The sequence below is a fragment of the Drosophila busckii genome, chromosome 3L, assembly GCF_011750605.1.
Source record: "Drosophila busckii strain San Diego stock center, stock number 13000-0081.31 chromosome 3L, ASM1175060v1, whole genome shotgun sequence".
In the NCBI taxonomy this organism is placed as follows: domain Eukaryota; kingdom Metazoa; phylum Arthropoda; class Insecta; order Diptera; family Drosophilidae; genus Drosophila; species Drosophila busckii.
This window is the reverse complement of record NC_046606.1, coordinates 13,977,504-13,996,338: the sequence shown is the minus strand read 5'-3', so window position 1 is coordinate 13,996,338 and position 18,835 is coordinate 13,977,504. Positions and strand designations below refer to the sequence as shown.

At 40.6% G+C, this 18,835-nt stretch overlaps 3 protein-coding genes across 3 annotated transcripts; 2 read left to right on the top strand and 1 right to left on the bottom strand.

Moving 5' to 3' along the window:
- Window positions 1-2,737: 2,737 nt before the first annotated feature.
- LOC108597915 lies at window positions 2,738-4,829 on the top strand. Its single transcript, XM_017984531.2, has 3 exons — window positions 2,738-2,795; window positions 3,344-3,589; window positions 3,648-4,829. The coding sequence occupies exons 1-3, from the start codon at window positions 2,738-2,740 to the stop codon at window positions 4,799-4,801; spliced, it is 1,458 nt and encodes a 485-aa protein (XP_017840020.1). The 3' UTR covers window positions 4,802-4,829.
- A 1,867-nt stretch (window positions 4,830-6,696) lies between these two features.
- Window positions 6,697-10,151, bottom strand: LOC108598809 (serine hydrolase-like protein). Its single transcript, XM_017985551.2, has 2 exons — window positions 9,971-10,151; window positions 6,697-7,946 (listed from the first exon to the last, which is right to left on the bottom strand). The coding sequence occupies exons 1-2, from the start codon at window positions 10,007-10,009 to the stop codon at window positions 6,903-6,905; spliced, it is 1,083 nt and encodes a 360-aa protein (XP_017841040.1). The 5' UTR covers window positions 10,010-10,151; the 3' UTR covers window positions 6,697-6,902.
- A 5,646-nt stretch (window positions 10,152-15,797) lies between these two features.
- Window positions 15,798-16,175, top strand: LOC108599465. Its single transcript, XM_017986301.1, has one exon. The coding sequence runs from the start codon at window positions 15,798-15,800 to the stop codon at window positions 16,173-16,175; it is 378 nt and encodes a 125-aa protein (XP_017841790.1).
- The last annotated feature ends 2,660 nt before the right edge of the window (window positions 16,176-18,835 follow it).

The window sequence follows — 18,835 nt, the reverse complement described above, 5'->3', positions numbered from 1 at the left end:
TGCCAAAAAAACGAAGCAAAAGCAGAGGGAAGAACTAATTGCCAAAGCCTGAGCCGTTTGGCTAGGCAGAGGCGAAGTAAAAACTTTTGCATAAATGACTCTTGGCAAACAGACAGATACGCATGATACAGTGAAGCCTCAGTGAAACCACAAACTTGCAATTGAAACATATTATGTTGCACACTCAAGTGTTTTCACTGTAGCCACAAAATGCTGTGGCATACTTTTAGGCCAAACTACTCAAAACTTTGCAAGCATTTGGCTGCCGAACTGTCAATATGACTCTCAGTCTGCTTCCTGCTACGTGTGTGTGTGTGTGTGTGTCGTAAAAAATGGCCGCACTCATTGCAGCCGTAACACGTAATGAGATACTTCAAATTGATGTTATTGCTTTATTTATAGCGGCCACATAAAAAGCTGAGCAAAGCGCAGCTACGATTTTTAGGTATCAGTTTCTCGCTTCAGCGACTTTTTGCCCCTTTGCTTACCCCCACGCCCTTTGTTATTCGATAGCGCCCAGCCATAACATTTTTTAACGCCTGTAGTTTCGTTTACGGCGGCCATCTTGCTTAGACACAAACACACCTGTAGCTGCTTATGTGTGTGTGTCTTTGTGTGTGTGCATAAAAAGCAAAAGCAACTCAGGCATTCAATTTCAAGTAATTGCTGCGCATAAAAATTATTAAAATAGCTAAAAATATAAATGAAATGTATGCACTTTAGCTGGCTCATATATTATTCATAGCTTGTTTTATAGCTGCAACAACAAAATAAAAAGCAGCTAAGCAACGAAAAATTCTACGAAAAATTAACTTAAATAACGAACGACAGTATGCAGCAAAAGTATGCGCCTGCAATTAAAAAGCAAATTATGCTAATGTTGCAGCAAAGGAGTAGCGTTGAAAATTTAAGTAAATATTAAAACATTTTAAATAGTTGCAGTTTAATTTTATGCTAAGCTGCTGTTTTAAATATTTTTAAATGAAATACTCAATCCCTAAATTGCCAGCTGACTACGCCCATGTGCATCAGCCTACGCTCAAAACTAATGCAACGACAGTGGGCATTAAATATTAACAAACAAAGCTCGCTGAGCGCATTTAAAATGCACTTTGTGTGCAACTAGCTAAAAAATAGAGCAAAATAGTTGAAACTTTTAAAGCGCAGCAGAAATTGAAGCAAGGCAAACGCAATTTACATAATTGCAGTGAGTCGAGCAGCAAAGCAGCGTGTGAGACTGTGAAAATGGCAGCAGGTCAAATAATTTTCGTCCTCTCTATCGCTCTCGCTCTTTGTAGCGCTTGCTCTGTCGCACAATTAACGATTTTTCATGATATCTTAGCATGCAAGCAATTTGCATAAATCAGTGCAAAAGTATCTGTGACAAAGTATGACCCACGTTGCCCCCTGCCACAAATAGTGTTGCTGCTGTTGCAACATGTGTGTGTTAGTGTGTGTGGCAGACTGTGCTGCTGCTGCTGAAAAATGTTTACACATTTGCAACTGACTAAAGGTCACACACAGCGGAGTGAGGGAGCGAGAGCGAGAGCGAGCGAGGAAGCGTGAGCAGGCTTGCTGGATGATTTAGGCGCCTGCCACAGCTGAGTAATTACGCGCTGGCTACGAGTGGTGGGTGCGGTGATGGGTGCCTAAGGGTCTCTGGTCACGTTTGCAGCTTTAATTTAATTTATGCACAACAACAACAACAACAACAACTGCAACAAGCAACAGCACAGGAAGCCATGTTGAGAGCCACTAAGTGGCCGCTTCAGCAAAATGAAATGCACTCGACAGCAGCAGCAGCAACAACAACAACAGTAACAACAACAGCAACATAAGCCGCAGCGACTTTAAAATAAAATTTATTGTTATGGCCATACAATGCATTTGGTTGCATTATGTTTATGCAACAGACTTAGTCACGCCCACTTGACTGTGTGCGTAATGAGCAAAGTAAAGCGGCTTAAGCTTTCCGCCCAACCCTTTTACACTCAATTAAAAACGCAGCTCAGCTTTATGCGCTGCCCAAAATAAAAGCCAAAACTAGCGCAATGTCAAGCAGCAGCTTGTCAAAAGTCAATTAACTGCCATGAGCAGCACTGACAACAATTTCAACTAATTAGCTGCTACTTCAGCGAAAACAGAGAAAAGCTGCCACTAGTTAGGCATGCCGCACTTCACATGAGCTGCTTACAAACATTGCAACTATCGGTGGCACACAACATAACTGTAACTGTGTCAGCGCCACTTTGACCCCAAACCAGCAGCAGCTGCAGTGCGAGCGAGACGGCATAAGCCTGCACGTAAAAGATACTTTACAAATTGCTTGCAACTTGCAACACTTTCTTATATGCAACATATTTATTTTTCAAATTTAGTTCGGCTGCTTGATTTGCACTGCGCATTTATTTTCATTTGCCAAAGCTTTTAATTGCTGCATAAAGTTAAATTAGTCATAAATGCAACTAAAATGCAAATTATTATTTATTTAAAGCTTCGACTGCTGCTGCTCGCTGCTGAACTGAACTAAATTATGTATCGACTGCCTTGCTATATCTTTCAATGCTGCTGCTGCTGCTCGAACAACAAGCAATTAAAGTTGCTCTTGCTCTTATTTCAATTGCTTATCTTATCTTTACAAGATGCGACAACAGTTAACAGCTGTGTGCCAATGGAGTTTTTCAATTCTTCGCTTCAGTGTCAGTTTCAGTTTCAGTTTCAGTTTTTCTTGCTCGCTATGGTGGACACAGTTTGGCAGCGTGTTAAAAGTCTGCTGCAATTGCCAGATCTATTAGGTGAGCGCCTTGTAATTCAAAATATTATACAGACAATATTTTTATTAGATCTAATAATTTATTTGCTCTGCCTTGTTTGATTTCTTATAATAATTCTATAGCAGCAAGTGTATAGCTACATTCTTAATCAGCTAGACAATCATACGCCATATCTGTCTGTCTGTACGTCTGTATGAGCAGCAAGAACTCAGAGACTGGAAGAGCTACATACACAAAATTTGGTATGTAGCTACTACTCTCACTGTAGCTAAAGTTTGTTTTTGAATTTTGTGAATTGCATGCACCCTCACTCGCAAATTGAAAAATTAAGTGTTACACCCACAAATTTCAACGCACTTAATATAAATTTCGCATATGCAACTTTAAACGCACAGACTGCTCAGAACTTTTATAAACAATTAAAATTGAATATAATTTAACTATGTAAAAATTAAAAATTACTGAAATTAATTAACAAAAAGTTATTTTTTTGATACATAAAATAAATATTGTCTGTATATAATATTTTTTTCTCACACATTTAATAAAGATGCTTGTGTTAACTGCAGTGCTGTCTTGTCTATGGCAATGTGGCCTTAGCTGGGGCTATTATCTAAAGTCTGCATTTGTCTATGACAATATCTGGCCACATTGGTATGGGTTGGCGGCAGCGCTAATGGCGCTGGTCTTAGCTATAGGCTGGACGCTGCGCAAATATTTCAAGCAGCAATATAGCTACGATCATTACTATATAATATTCTATGGACTGCTGTGTGCGCTGCTGGGCAGTTGCTTTATGCTAAGCAGACAACTGAGTGAGTGTAAATTTGAATGATTTTGCAAAATAGTTTATCAAATATTTCTCGATTTTAGGCATCAGCTACTACTTTAGTCTCTCGGGCATGGGCGTTGTCTATGTGGCGAGCTTTAGTTATGTGAGTCTGCGTAGCGCTGCCAGCGGCCTGCGTGCCGCACGCCTGGCCTTGGGCAATGCCTGCCATGCCGCTGGACTGGCCTGTGGCTTTATCATCTTTAATGAGTTTGAGCCACAACATTGTGGGCTGTTGGCCTTAAGCCTGCAGTTGCTGCTGCTGGCGTTTGTTTGTGTTAATGAGCTGCTGCAGCATTTGGCGTGGCACAATTATAAGCAGAGCAAGGATTTGGTATTCCAGCTGCTGAACGAGGAGCGTTTGGTCTTTCTGCCGCGCCAGTCGGTGCTGGCGCAATTTGTAGCACGCAGCGACTACGAGCTGCGCTCCAATCGCCAGTGGTGGGTGTTGCTCCCAGGTGGGTTGGTGTTGCTGCTGCAGCGCTGCTGTTTGCTGCATGCGCCAACGCAACTGCAGCTCATGTGGACCGCCAGTCTGGCGTTCACTCAACACTCTCAGCTCTATATGCCGTATACGCTTTATGCCGCGGGCTGCGGCTTGGGCTGTTTGCTGCTGCTGCGCTATACGCCCAAGTTGGTGTTTCTACTCTTTGGCATTATACAAATCACGCTGGTGGTGGCGCTGCTCAGCATTTACCACGAGGATCAGCCAGAGCATTGTTTTCTCTTTCTCTGCCTCATCTACGCCAGTCTGGGCGTGCTCTCCAGCCATGCGCTGCACTGGCTCCTAGAGCTCTCTCCCTTTCTCTATACAGAACTCATTTTCTCGCTGGGCTTTGTTCTCCAACTGCTCGTACTCGAAGCCTGCAAGTATGAACTACGCATTGCAGTCGAATGGACCGCTCTGCTCATCAGCAGCGTCAGCTTTCTGCTGCTCACAGTCGTGGGCATCATCCTGGTGCTTTGGCTGCAGCCACGCTCCACCAGCCTCGTCGACATACGCAACCGCCTGCTGGGCATACGACGGCTGCATCTGCCCGCCGCTCAGACTCAATTCTGGCATACGAATCACTTTCTGGCCCATGACAAGCCCGCGAGCGAGCTGCAGTCTGTGCAGCTGGACAAGTCGCGTGTCTTTCAGCAGTATCCGATTAGCCAGCATTCGGCCACAGCCAATGGCAAGGCACAAAAGTTTTGATAATAAAATGTTTAAAGTGCTGCCCTTAGTCATCGCTCTTTGATTTCTTTGATTGCTCGCTCTATCTTATCAGCCAGACGCTGATTGTTGTACATTAGATGAAGGCCTAGACTTTGCTATATTTCATTCCAAGTGTGCTGAGCGGACTCAGCTTTAGTTAGCTCTTTAAAGCTAGAATTGGCTACAAAAAAGCTACAATTGAGAATAGATAATTATTGAGTTGCTTTAAAAATTTCAATTTTTTATTAAATTGACTTTATACGCAAATTCAATTTCAGAATTGATTTTTAAAATTTTGCATTATGAAATAAATACAAATTCAACTGCAATATTCTAAATTGAATTGAACAAAAACTGAACTAAATGTTTTAAATATTTGTTTAATATTTGTGAATTGTTTTTAGACTTTGAAGTTAAACAAACATTAAGCTGCATGCAAATTTAGTTTTATACATAATTTTGAAGAATATTTTTGGATTAACCCTTTGCTAAAAGTTTACATATTGAAAACTAATTTGTTTAATGCCAATTAACTAAATTTGTATTCCTGTTCTACCTTTAATATTTATAAATAAACCTTATGTGGCTCCAGCTTTCTCTTGCTGCCTTTGCCTAACTTTGGCCATACCCTTTTTATTTCATTTTTTAATGACAAACGTATTTTAAAAGCGAGTTTGCAATTTAATCGCTAATGCTTACTTGCAACTGTTGTTTATTGATTTTTAACAAATTAAATTGTGCGTTAAGCGTTACGCGTTAACAAAAACTGTGTTTTTATCATAAAGATGGCTTATCACTTGCGCTGTACTCTGACCAAACCCAAACCCAACACCAGCCAATGCCAAAAGCGTAGCAAGCTCGTTTTTCAGTGGTTTGGAAGCCTTTAGCCACAATTTTATTACCAAAACATTAAACATTTATATGCGCTATCAATTTCGTTATGTCGAATACATACCTACTAAGTGTATATATATATATACAGTTATATATAATCGCACTGCAGGCTCCAAACGCTGCTATCTGTCTGACTGCCTTACGCTGGCAATTCTTTTTTCCGGCTGCTACCTAATTTAATTTACGTAGAAACCCAGAGAGCGCAACGTGCGTTGGCAATAAAAACGTTAAATTTGTTTATTTTACCCAGGGATGATGATGATGCTGCTGCTGCTGCCGCTCATGATGGCCAAAAGGGACCGTTAGGGAAGCGAGCGCAGGGCAACGTTTCGATTTTTGTTGTACACACCATTGCCTGCTGCTTAGTATAGCATACATATCGACACTCTCACACACACACACACCCACACACTCTCGCATTCTTTGTGGCAACTTTGGGGTCTTTTGTTTTGTGCAACGCCATTGTTTTTAAGTGGCTGCCACACGTCGTTAGCGTGAGCGAGTGCGCTAGAGAGCTATGCATCCCTTTTTGCCACTAATGAAGTGGCCAATGAACTGTGCGAACCAAAAGATTAAAGCGAAATTAAATGGCTGCCCCAAAAGTTGATTGATCGACAGCAAATACCAAAAAACGTAGAAAAAAAATGTGCATTTGGTAATTTCGTTGAATAGAAATTAATTTTGTAAAACTCTTAAGGATTTTGTTGCTGCTCAAACTTTAAGTAGAAGCTGCTGCTGCTGCTGCTTTTGGTTTGAAGTTGCTGCAAATATTTTCATTGCCAAACTGCAAGTGCAACTAATTAAGGCTTAAGCTGACAAGAACTTCTGTTCGAACTAAACTGTAGTTTAAAAGTAAAAGTTTACGTCAATATTGATGCAAGCCGATTGCGCTCAATAAGTTAAATAGCAAGTCTAGAAGTCAAAGTGCAGCATAATATAAAAAACTAACTATTTATTGTTTATAGTAACACATGTACAACAACTTAAAATAGTTTACAATTTAAAAAAAAGTAACGCAGGCTGAAGTAAATTTAAAGTAAGTGCAGCCAACTTTTTAATACACTTTAAATGGAGAACCAATTTGCACAACTTTAGGTTCCCATGTACAGTCAAATATTAAGCTTAAGGGTTCGGCATTTTTAGCTAGTTAATTCATTGAATCGCATCGCGCTGTTGCTAGTCCGAGACTCAGAGATGCGTGCAACAGCTAAAGGTTACTTTTTCTCTTTCTGCGCTTGACATTCTGTGAATCCTCCACCGCTAAAGCGAACTGCTGCACCACTTCGGGCAACTCGCCATCCGCCTCATCCACTGACCAGTTCTCCAACTGCGGCGGTCTATGGCGCATGATAAAGGGATTTATAATTTCAGCCACGCCCTGCGCATTATTCAGATGCACATGATGCGTGCCATGCACCTCATGCAGCTCAAAGTGTGGATTATTGGAGCGCAGTATATCAATCACTTCCTGGCTTTCGCCGTCAATGAAGTTCGACTCGGAGCCCTTGATGACGCAGTAGGGCACATTGCGTATGGTGCGCGCCAGCTCCGCAGCAAAGGGCGGACTGGTGTGGAACTCAAAGTAATATTTGCAACGAGCATCGCGCGAGAAGAAGTATTTGTCTGGATACTTGGTTGACTTGGCTACATTGCGCTCGAGGATGTGGTGGCAGTTCTCCAGGGCTACAGAGTGCTCGGAGCCTTTGTGCTGCAGATGTTCGAGCTCGGACCAGGTGTAGGAGGGCGGCTCCTGGCGCTTGGCATTGGCAAAGCGCTCGTCCTCCACCATATAGCGCTCGATATTGGTGCGCAGGTAATCGATCTGTGAGGGCGGCTTGCGGTAGCGTGTGCGCACTATATCTATGCTGATCAGCATGTCCAGGCGATGCGGATAGAGCGAGGCGAAGATGAAGCACAACATGGCGCTCATCGAGTGCGCCATGAGCGAGACCTTTTGCCAATGATACTCCTCCATAATGCGCAAGATAACGCACAGGTAGTCCACAAAATGGTAGGCAATACCCTCGGGCAGCTTGGACGAGTAGCCATGGCCGGGCAGGTCAATGCAAAGCACGCCCAGGTGTGCGGGCAGCAGCGGCAGCAGCTCGTTCCAAGTGCCCAAATTGTCCAGCCAGCCGTGCAGAGCGAGTATCGGGCGTACCTGTCGATTGCCATACCAACGACCCACCACATATCCCCAGGGCATATTGATGCGCACGTCCATCGGCTGAGCTGTCGTTGTTGGTTCGGCCTGCAACAGAAACAACAACCATCAATATAGAAAAGGTAACAAAGGGTAACAAGTTTTGCGACTGTTAGCAGCTAATTGACAGGCCCAACTTTCGCTCAGGCCTCAGGCTGTCATAACAGTTGGTATGACAAAGCAAAGCAGAAGCAGAGGATTGGGAAACTACGATTAGACGAAAGGACTGTACGCTTGCTGCTGTTGAGAGTCCCTGCGAATTTAAGTACCAACTGTCAGTTCAGGGAATTCTAAGCAGTTTAAGATTAATTCATGGCGGAAAGTCATTTGTTAAAGAGAATTTCTGTTGAGAGTCATTTCAATTATAAATGCAAACTATCAGTTAAGGTAATTCTGAAGAATTATTAGAATTAGAATCATTTAATTCGTCCACAAAAGTCGCTTCTTATAGGGAATTTCAGTTGACAGTCTGTTTAATTAAATATGTGATCTGTCGGTTGAGGTAGCTTCGAAGAATTATAATATAAATAAAATATAACATTTATTTATTTATTTAACATAAACAAAATTTTCTTTTAATCGTCATTCAAAGACTTTTTAAATTGTTTAGGTGTCATTTGAGAAAATGCTATAGAGAAACATTTTGAAGAGACTAACACCTAACTTAAGATTTGCTATAAATTTAAGCAATAACTCTAATTCATTCTTCAAAATGCTCTCAGAAAGACCGAAATACATTGAACTTTAATTTTACAACCAATTTGGAATGTGCGGAACAACTCTTCCCCAAAACTCTCTTTAGAGTTCTTCTCTCATAGAGTAACATTTGCCTATGTTAGTCTCGATTTGATCCATTTTAATTGGAGAGCTCATAAAATGACCGAAGTATGTTAAGACATAACTTCAACCTTAATTAACAGAAATTTAAAGAATAATTCTTTCTCAAAACTCTCCTACCCAATGTGAAGGGTATTTCTCTTTTATCGTAACATTTAACTAAGTTACTCTCGATTTGATATATTTTATAAGAGATTTTAATAGAGCGCATAAAGAGACCAAAGTATGTTAAGTATGTTAAGTTTAAATTAGCAGATAAGAGAAAAATTCTTACTCAAAACTCTCTAAGAAGAGAGCTCAAAAAGATACCGAAATGTGCTGAGACCTAACTTAAACTAAACTTTGAACCGAATATGGATTAATTCTTCCTCAAAACTCTCTTTGTATAGGGTATTACTCTCTTATCGTAACATTTGACTTTGTTACTCCCCATTTGATCCATTGTCTGCACCCAAATATAAAAAAAAAATCTTTGAGTTGGCAAACAATTGACAAGTGGAGAGAAGAGAGTGTGTCGCGTTGCGTCGCAGGTGCGAATTGATGATAGGTCAGTCAGCCAGTCAGTCAGTTTGCCATTCATTCGAGCAATTGCCGTAGCACCGCCAGCAGTTGCCGTCTCAATTCCACCAGAACAATTTATCATCGACTACGCTGCTATTTCATTTCCAGCCATTTCGCTTTTGTTTTTTTTTTGAGAGAAATTTTTTGCTTTTACAGCAACATTCGATGGGTTTGACGACGACGACGACGACGACGACGACACTGACTGCAGCACATGCAAACTTTAAATGTCGACAAATGGATTTTCGTAGTTCTGTGCCGCAGTAAAAGGAAAAAAAATAAACTTTTTTCAACAGCGACACTAGCTGCCGTTCATTGGGGCGCTCAAGTTGAAAATTAGCGCAAAATGCTTTCAAGTGTAACGAGTTCGAAGGTCTGCAAAGTTTTTCTTTGCACTCGCCGCAAAAACAATTTGATGAACTTCTAATGAGCTTAATGGCCAATTCAAATTTAAGCACACACATGCGTATGTGTGTGTGTGTGTGTGTTTGTGTCTTTTAGGTTTGGTTAAAAAGAAAAACGCTTATCAGCTGGCGATAACACTGGCATTGGCTAAGGTTCAAAGTTAAAGCTGCCACTTGTCTGTAATATACAAACTAAACTACTAGTCGGACTGCTGCAGCGGTAGTAAAGATAAGCGTGCACTTAATATGAGCTTTTAGTTTATTAATTACCTCGTGGCCTATCGACACTTGTTTGCTTTCATTTGACATTGTTTTGCTTGTTGTCTCGCACTCTTTGACGCCCTCACCACGTCGCGTATGATAAACTCTAGTATATGCGGAAATACATATGTATTATTATTATTAGCAGCGCTGACTAATTAAAATATATGCGCGACACAAAGTGCGAGCGACTAGCGCCAAAACAAAACTAAATATAATGCGCTCAAGCGTGTTGATTAAATTCTAAGCGCACATAGCAAAGAGAACGTGGGTGAGAGAGAGTGAGAGAGAGCGCACTGTGGTCAAACTGACCTTTAAACAGACAAACACCTGGGTAGGCAGTGGCGTAGTCAGCATATAATTTAGGAGGGTAGCGCTCTTTAATTTCATAATTTATTACATAAGTAGCATGGACATAGTTATAGCTAAGCAAAGTCTGAATTAAAAAAAAAAAGCTAGAACTTGGTCAATAATTTTTCGATTCATTAATCTTTTAAAATAATAATTGGTAAGCATTTTGAAATTTAAAATAAATGTTAAGGCTACCCTTCTTTACTATTTTAGGCTACGCCCATGTCCACTGATAGTGGGAAAGCAAAGTATTGAAGAGCGAGAGCGCAAGCTTTGCTGCTTAAGCAACTCGACCGATCTTGTTCTTGTTCTTGTTCTTACTCGAAAGCTTTAACAGCAGTCAAAATTGATTGAAAAGCTTCCGCTCCCGCTCCCGCTCCCGCTCCCTGCTCACTAAATAAACATTAATTGAACAAGTTTAACAACAATGAATTATTTGATGCTCAATTGCAAATCACATAAAAACCCACTAAATGTCCAAATAAATTGTGTTTTCAATAAACATGCATAAAGTTATCGTTAGCGTTAAAATAAATACGAATGGACACTTTATTAAATTAATATTTAGACAATAGTCGATGCAGTTTATTGCTGCTATTTTGTTTTGCAGCAGCAGCACGAAAATTTCAAAATAATTGAATGCAATTGATTGTTAAAATGCACGTAAAATAACAATAAATATTTATAAAGCCGTTGAAAAAGTGCTGAATAGCAACAAAAGCAAAAGCGGGCAGCATGTCGACAGCAGTTTATGCAAAAGATTAAAAAGTATGTTTTTAGTTTAGCGCAAATTGAAACAGACGCAAAAGGCTCGCGGTTACACAGGCCGACAAAAACATAAATCTTTATAGACTATGCCAAATTGAATAGCTGCAACTAGTGCGGCCGCTGGGTGGCTCGGCTAAATTGGGTGGCAATAAATAACGTATTGCAATCATAAATCTGGCGAGCTGCGCAAGTTGTATGCAAAGCGTTTTAATTTCAACACAATTAAAAGCTGCCAACGATCACACAAGTGGCCGTCGATAAAAACCAAGTTGAGTGGGTGGTTCGTTTGCCGGCTGGGCGGTGATTAACCAACTGCAGCAGCAGCGGGGACATTTAATCAAATGCAGCTGTGGGGCTCACAAGCAATGCAGCAGCAGCTCAACATCCGGGCCATGCAGCAAATTGCGCTGCGCCACAAATGAAATTACGAGTAGCACGAGTGGCATGTGAGCTTCACTTTCTGCACTGGCACCACCCACCCGCTTGGCACCTGCTTGACCCAGGCCGCTTTGCCTCACACTAATGACATTTGAATGACGGCCTGGTCAACGCCAAGAGTTGGCTAATGACCCACAGTGGTTACGCCTGGTCCGCCCGCCCACCCGCTCGACTTCAGCCTGCAGTCGCTTGACAATTGGCTCAGCGCCTTTGCTTCGCATATTGTTGCCTGGCTAACATTACGCTTCAGTTACATTTTGCGCGGATATAAGTAGTTCATCTATATCTACTCCAGCTGCCAGGCCTCTCTGTCTGCATTTTGGATCCAAGCCAAGTCTATACCAATGTGTATCCGCTTAAGTCCCCACCCCACCCACCACCCATTACAGCAGCTCAGCCTGCTTTGCCCGCAGCCTGTTGTCAGGTGTAAAATGCAAAGTAATGGCCTTAAATATGTCTGTTAAGTGCCCCCTAACCACCCTCCCCTCCTCTTTCACCCCAACTGGCAACTCTCTGTGCGCTCTGGCAGGCATTGGCATCAGCCATTGCAACTGCCGCTGCCTCTGCCGCTGAGGCCTAAATCGCATTTGACACATAAAGGTAAAGCGACTTTTGTTGAAAGCTTGCTACACTTCATGCAGCCAAAACATGATGCAATTTAAGAATTCTAAGATCTTATTAGCTGCAGTAGTTTGAGATTTAAAAAAATTTATATAAACCAAAAGTTAGAAAGGATTGGCAATTAAGTCAGACAAATGAAGAAATTTATTCTTTTTATTTAGAAATACAGCCAGCTGATGATATTGCTATAAATATGAGGAGCTTTATAATGCGATAGATAGTTTAAATTTTAAATAAATAATAAAATTTCATATGATGCTGCAGATTTTAAAATCTTTTCACTTATGGTTGTAATAAAATTAAAAAATAATAAATTTATTCACAGTTTAAGCCTTTTATCATTTCAACAAATATTTATAATATTTGCATAAATAACGAATTTTAAATATATATATATATGGCAAATAATATAATTTAAAAATTATTTATTTTATTTAATTACTTAAAATGAAACAGAGAGAGGCAAACAGCTATTAGAGTTAGAGCTAGAAGTTGATAGACAAAAGAGCAAATTACTTCAATTGCAACCGCAGCTTAAAGGCAAATTCAAAACAGGTTAAGCCAGAAAAGTTTTAATTTGAACACAGTAAACAAATTGCATTGCTTATTAAACATTAACAAAACATTCATTCGTTTGTTATATAAACTTGCTTTGGTGTCTTATGCACTTTGAACTTGTGTTAACCTTATAGTGTATTTGATATTCGCTTAGGCACTTGATTGTTAATTTTAGCAATGCTATGCTAACTTGCTATCGTGGTGGCATGCTCTGGCAGCAGCAGCAGCAGCAGCAGCAGAGAGCTCTCTGCTCTTTAGCCGTCCGTGTTGTTGTTGTTGCTGTTGTTGCTTGGTTTTAGTGCTGTTAGCTTTTGTCTGGCACTCGAGTGAAAAGCTTTTGTCAGCGCCTGGAAATTTGACGGAAATTGTTTAGTCTGATGGATGCAGATGCCTGATGTTTTGCCGTCGTTGCTCTTGGCCACAAATGCTCTGGCCTGTTTACCTATGCCTAATGCTGCCTCTCACTCTCTGTCGCTGTCGCTGTCTCTATCGCTGTCTCTGTCTGTCATTCAATGCGCAGTAAGCAGACAATTTTTTGGCATTATGATTTCGAAAGCTAACTGGCTGCACTCTAGCATAGAATTTAAAGCATAATTCGCTTGCGGTTGGGATTGGGGGTCGTAATAAATGCAAATCGCATTAAAATAAAATTTTGTGGCTATCTTTGTGGAGAGGCGGACGCGACTTGTTTACGCCGCTGCATAATGTACTTAAAATAGCAGCCAAGTTACCAAAGCGACCAAAAACTTTTTGTCGGCGCGACTTGGACACATGCTACAGATAAAGCCAACTTTTGGCTGGGCGCAATTACATGGCTCAAAAAGAGAAACCTTAAATTTCTTAATGTTTGTCTTTTTTTTTGTGTGTTGGGGTTAAGGCTCATTCTATTTTTTTATTGACGTTATGCGTCTTGAAAATCAGTTATAACAAAGGACAGCTGCGCTATGGATCGCTCAGTCGTATCATAAATATTTATGAAAGCTGCCAAAAGTGCTCGATGCCACGTCTGGGCACGTGCGACGTGTGGCATGCCACACGATTTACGAGCCAGAGCACCCACTACGAATATAATATATTTGCTTTCATCAAAAACTCATCTTAAATGACGACGCATGCGGCACATAAATTGAAGCCCAACATACATATCTCTCAAATAAATTTTTCAATTTGATTTGCAGGCAACCTAAATTGTTGGCGGAATATTGTCAAAATATTGGCTTACAGCGGGTTTATGAATTTAAAGTTGCATGGCTGAAATATATTTTGGGTTTAAGTGCCCGAGAACCTGTAGAAATATTGCAAAGTGTCTAACAGTTGCGTTGAATGTGCGAACAGCAAGAAGAAGACGTAACAAATCGCTTTTTATTTCGTTGACGACAAGTAGCTTTGTCTGTATGAACAGTCAGACCTCAGCTACTTTAATAGGTACATAAATATAGAAAACACGTTCTTGCTGGATATTAACTAGAAAATAATGTTATTGCATTTAATTTCATGTAGAGGGTCTCACACTGTCGGTGCACTTTCTTTTTTAAAGTCTTTAAATTGTAATCAACTATTATAGACAATTTCTTTAGCGGCACACACATGCTCAACTTTTATAATGAAGGTGTTTTCCATCTATCTATCAATTAAACTAATTAACTTGCTTTCCGCTTTTCGGTTTTCGGCTCGAGCACAAAACTTGCCCAACTGCAAATTCAATCAGCGCATTCTGGGGCTGAAAAACGCAATCAAATGATTAAGTCAACAAATGAACCTAAATTGTTGGGGCTGTCTGCTCCCAGGCGATAACATAGATTGGCAAATTGCACAGAAATTGCAATAAAAAAAAACCTTGAATGTGACGCCAAGCAATGAGCTGTTCAGCTGCAGCTCTTGCTTAAAGTTTGCCCAACTTTTTTTGCTCCACTCCAACTGACAACACCATAGAGACATACAGAGCCACCCACTGGGATTGCCCCCATAGGTATTTAGCCTGACTGAACGCTGGCATATTAAAGCAGGTGAACGGCAGAGCAAAAAATGGGCAAGCCAACCAACTTTTTGGCTTACTAATGAGCGGTCGCGTCATTGATTAGAGCAGCGCGTGGGCAACAGCAAAGTCCCAAGCAGTTTGGTAAATAGTTGGTGAATATACGTTGCATAAATGGGAAGTTTTGGGCAAAGCCTCAAGCTAAAAGTGAAAGAAAATATAAACAAATTTAATTTTAATAAGACAAGCACATAAACTTTCCAATTTGGTAACCAATATTAAAATATTTAAAAAAGACAAGTCAATGCAAAATCTTTTCGTTTACTGAAATTTGTTTATGAATTGCGTATTGCTAAACTAAAAAGTGAATTTGTTATTCGTTTCAATTCTCACTTGCTATAAATCTACAGCTTTTTCTTATAGCGCCCACACACACACACACATACATATATAAAATTTAGTTGGGTTTCTTTCTTTGCAATTTTTTTGCGCTCGCATTCAAATTGAATTAACTGAAGATTGGGCGCGCTCTAGTTGCAAGCAGCAAGTAGCAAGTAGCAGGCAGGAAGACAAGTGTGTCACGTGCCATATGCGCTGCTGATATATAGCAATATATATATAGTATATATATTGCAAATATACTCAACTGTATATCGATGTCGCTGCTTGCGCTGCTTTGTGTGCAAGTGGCTGGCAGGAAATTTATTTATATTCAATTTGTGCATTTTTATGCCGTATTTTCGTTTTTTCGGGAAATTCAGTTTTCCGTCATGTGTGTATGTGTGTGTGTATGCATGCTTTTGTTGGCAACTGTAGCTAAAGCAATTTGCAGTTAATATTTAACACTAACTCATAAACACACAGGCAACTGAGTTGGCTGGCTGATTACTTAAGCTGAAGGCTGCAGCCTGTGGCCTGCCTGGATTTCTTACCTAAAATGGCTACCTAAGTAGGTAGTGCGTAGTTAGGTAGGTAGCTAGTTCAGCTATAAATAGCCAGCGCACGCTCTCATCCTTCACTCAGTCAACGTTTGGTCATCAAGTCAGACAGACAATCAACTGCAGCAGCGCCTGTGATAATCCGAACCAGTGTGCTTTAATTTCGGACTCCACCCCGGATCCCGACATGTTGTTCCTAGCACGCAAGCATCTGCTTGCGAGCAATCTCATCTGTCTGCTGATGATTTATATCATGCGCAAGTGCTTGCAACTGTTTTGCATTATTGAGAACAAGGCCTGCTCGGGCGCCGATTGCAACTGCGAGCCGGGCCAGAAGGATTGCCAGCAGGAGCAGCAGCGGCAGCGTCAAGTGCTGTTGGACTCGCCGGAGTTGCAGCGTCGTGGCGGCTTCAAGTTCATACCGGATGCCATGCGCAAGACTATGCATGGCTTTGGCTATGGCGAGGGCCACTTTCAGATCTTTGTGGAGAAGAAGGAGCGCATACTGCCCACCAATGCGCGCCTCAATGCCGCGAGCGCTGAACTTAAACTCAATCCCAATTAGACTGCGGCCTTAGCCTACAAAATGCGCCAAAAACAAAACGCGGCATGCAGCAAGCTGCCGGTGTGGCAAGCAACGAGCTGCTGTCCTTGCCTTACAGCGATAAATGTTTCACTTGTAATTAATCATAAAACATTTAACAGCATTTTTTGGCCATTAATAAATAAAAATATAAAAAAAACTGAACTCAACTTAAATCTTTGCCGCACAGGCATTGTGATTGATTGTGCAACATGTCAACTGTAGGTGTGTGTGTGTGTGTGTGTGATCTGCACAGCAGTTGGCAATGCGGGCTGCCACTAAGTGACGGCCCGCCTGTGGCTTGAAAAATTATCTGATCGCGTGCATGTTGCAGTAAATCAAGTCAACAGCTAAGTAACAAGCAGACAAAAGCACAAGAGAGATAATGTTAGGCAAATGAATAAGTAGCAACAGCAATTGTCAGATAAGCGTGACATACTCTAACCGAAGGGAAGCTTTGCTATTTGAATCAATCTAATATAACAAGTAGCAAGAATAAATTTGAAACTTTTTACACTCAAAAGGACTTTTTCTGAAATTCCTTAAGCATCTCCAAGATTTGTTGGAAATATTCCAAGCTTGCAACTGTAGCATTCACACATTTTAAGCAACTCATTTTATAATTTGGATGAATCAACTTAAAGAATTTCATATATAAAGATATCTCTGAAGTAAATTAAACTAGCTAAATTTGCTTAGAATGCTTTAAAGCGGTCTCTCTACTTTTATCGATTTTTAAATAATTTTTGAGCTCTATCGGTTCTTACTGGTTCGTTACTCATCGATTAATCCTTTTCAATGTATCGATTCTATTAATTGTTTCTTTGCTGCTTTATTTCAATCGATTTTGCCTCACGTTATAATTACTGCTAATTAAAATGTTGCTCTGCAATTAATGGCAACACACAACTGTTATTAGTTCTTCACACATACTTGGCTTTAATATGCCTGCTTTGATTCGATTAACTTTTCAATTTACGACATTGGCTTACAACATTGCTGGGCATTATAACAAAGTCTCTCGTACTCAATGCAAATTGACAGCTTTATTAGCTAAATTTGATTTATGTGCTGTGACCTGCACTTGGCCTTAGATTATGATCTGATGTCCTCTCCCCTCGCGCTGTGCCCACAAAACCTAATGAGGTTTATTGTAAGCTTAATTAAACGGCATTCAGCTGAGGTATAAATAATTATGCATGCAGCTTATGGGTTAATAACAGTGTTAAGAACTGACACACAGAGCCCGTCGATGAATGAATGGATGAGCGAAGGCGAAATCCTCGTATCTAAAGAGCATCATCAATGTCATTAGAAAGCCGCTTGTAGCTGCTGCCATTTTGTCAGCAGCCATTGTTCACATTTGCCCAGCTGCTGATAAGGGATGACAGTTGTAGTAGCTGCCAAGACGACGCAGAAGAAGAAGAAGTAACAGTAACGGGTAAGGGTTAGAGGGGGGAGATGTGTGTGTGTTCTCAGTTGAGCTTGAGCGCGCCAATTGTTAGCAAATCTATCATCATCATCTGCTTAAGCACGTGGCAGCATTCAATGTGTGTGTGTGTGTGTCTGTGTGTGTGTGTAAAATACTTGCAGACATTGTGAGCAAAATGCTGCTGCATTTTGCCTTGCATTATAAATGAACACAAATTTTTTTTTGTTGCAAGCTGCTTTTGCACTTGAGCTGCATATAAATTATGCACACACACACACACAAACGAATGAACAAAATGACACACACACACATATACATAAGCTGCTGCTTCAGTTGGTTTGTCACAGCAAGCTGCCATTATAATCATGATTATTATTATTGTAATTCTAATTATACATTGTTGCTGGGGGGCGCACACATATTACGCATACGCCATGTGTGACGACAAACAATGTAACAAAGCTCTGCTCATTCAAATACTGTGCGAAAAACAATTGCAATTAATTAGAAATCAGCATATTTAATGCAAGCTGCGCATAAATTATGCAAATAGTCAAATAATTATTTTAATTGCACAATTAATTGAATGCTGCGAAAACTGCAACTGAAATTAAATTAAATAGCACAGCTCAGCATGCAGCGCTTACATTTTATTTATAAATTCAATTCAAATACGCTTGAAAATTTCTTGCTGTGTGTTTATCTGTTTGCCTGTGTACGTGCAGCATTTTTATCAATGACAGTGCCATTTTCTGTGTGTGTGTGCGTGTGTGTGCTTGCCCCGTTCGTTTGCTCATGTGTAAAATGAAAATGTCAGTCGGATTAGCGCCAGAAGCGACAGCGATAAAAAACGGAAACAGCATCAACGACATCCTATCCATAATGAGGCAGCACTCACACAAACACACACACACACACACATATAGATATTGGTATTGGTCGACCTGGACTAAGACCCTAACACACCACCCCCACCACCCACTATTGCTATTTGCGCAAAATACAGCATCAGCATAAAAAGAAAGAGAGCGAGAGAGACAGAGAGTGAGAGTTAAGCTCTTGTGTAAATCATGTCGCCATTGTTGCGCCATATTTGTTGGCTACATTGTTGGACTCATTATAATTAACAATTTATAAAGCGTTAATGCAGACAGATATGTATGTGTATCTACTTATGTGTGTGTGTGTGTGTGTGACTGCAATTTGCCAA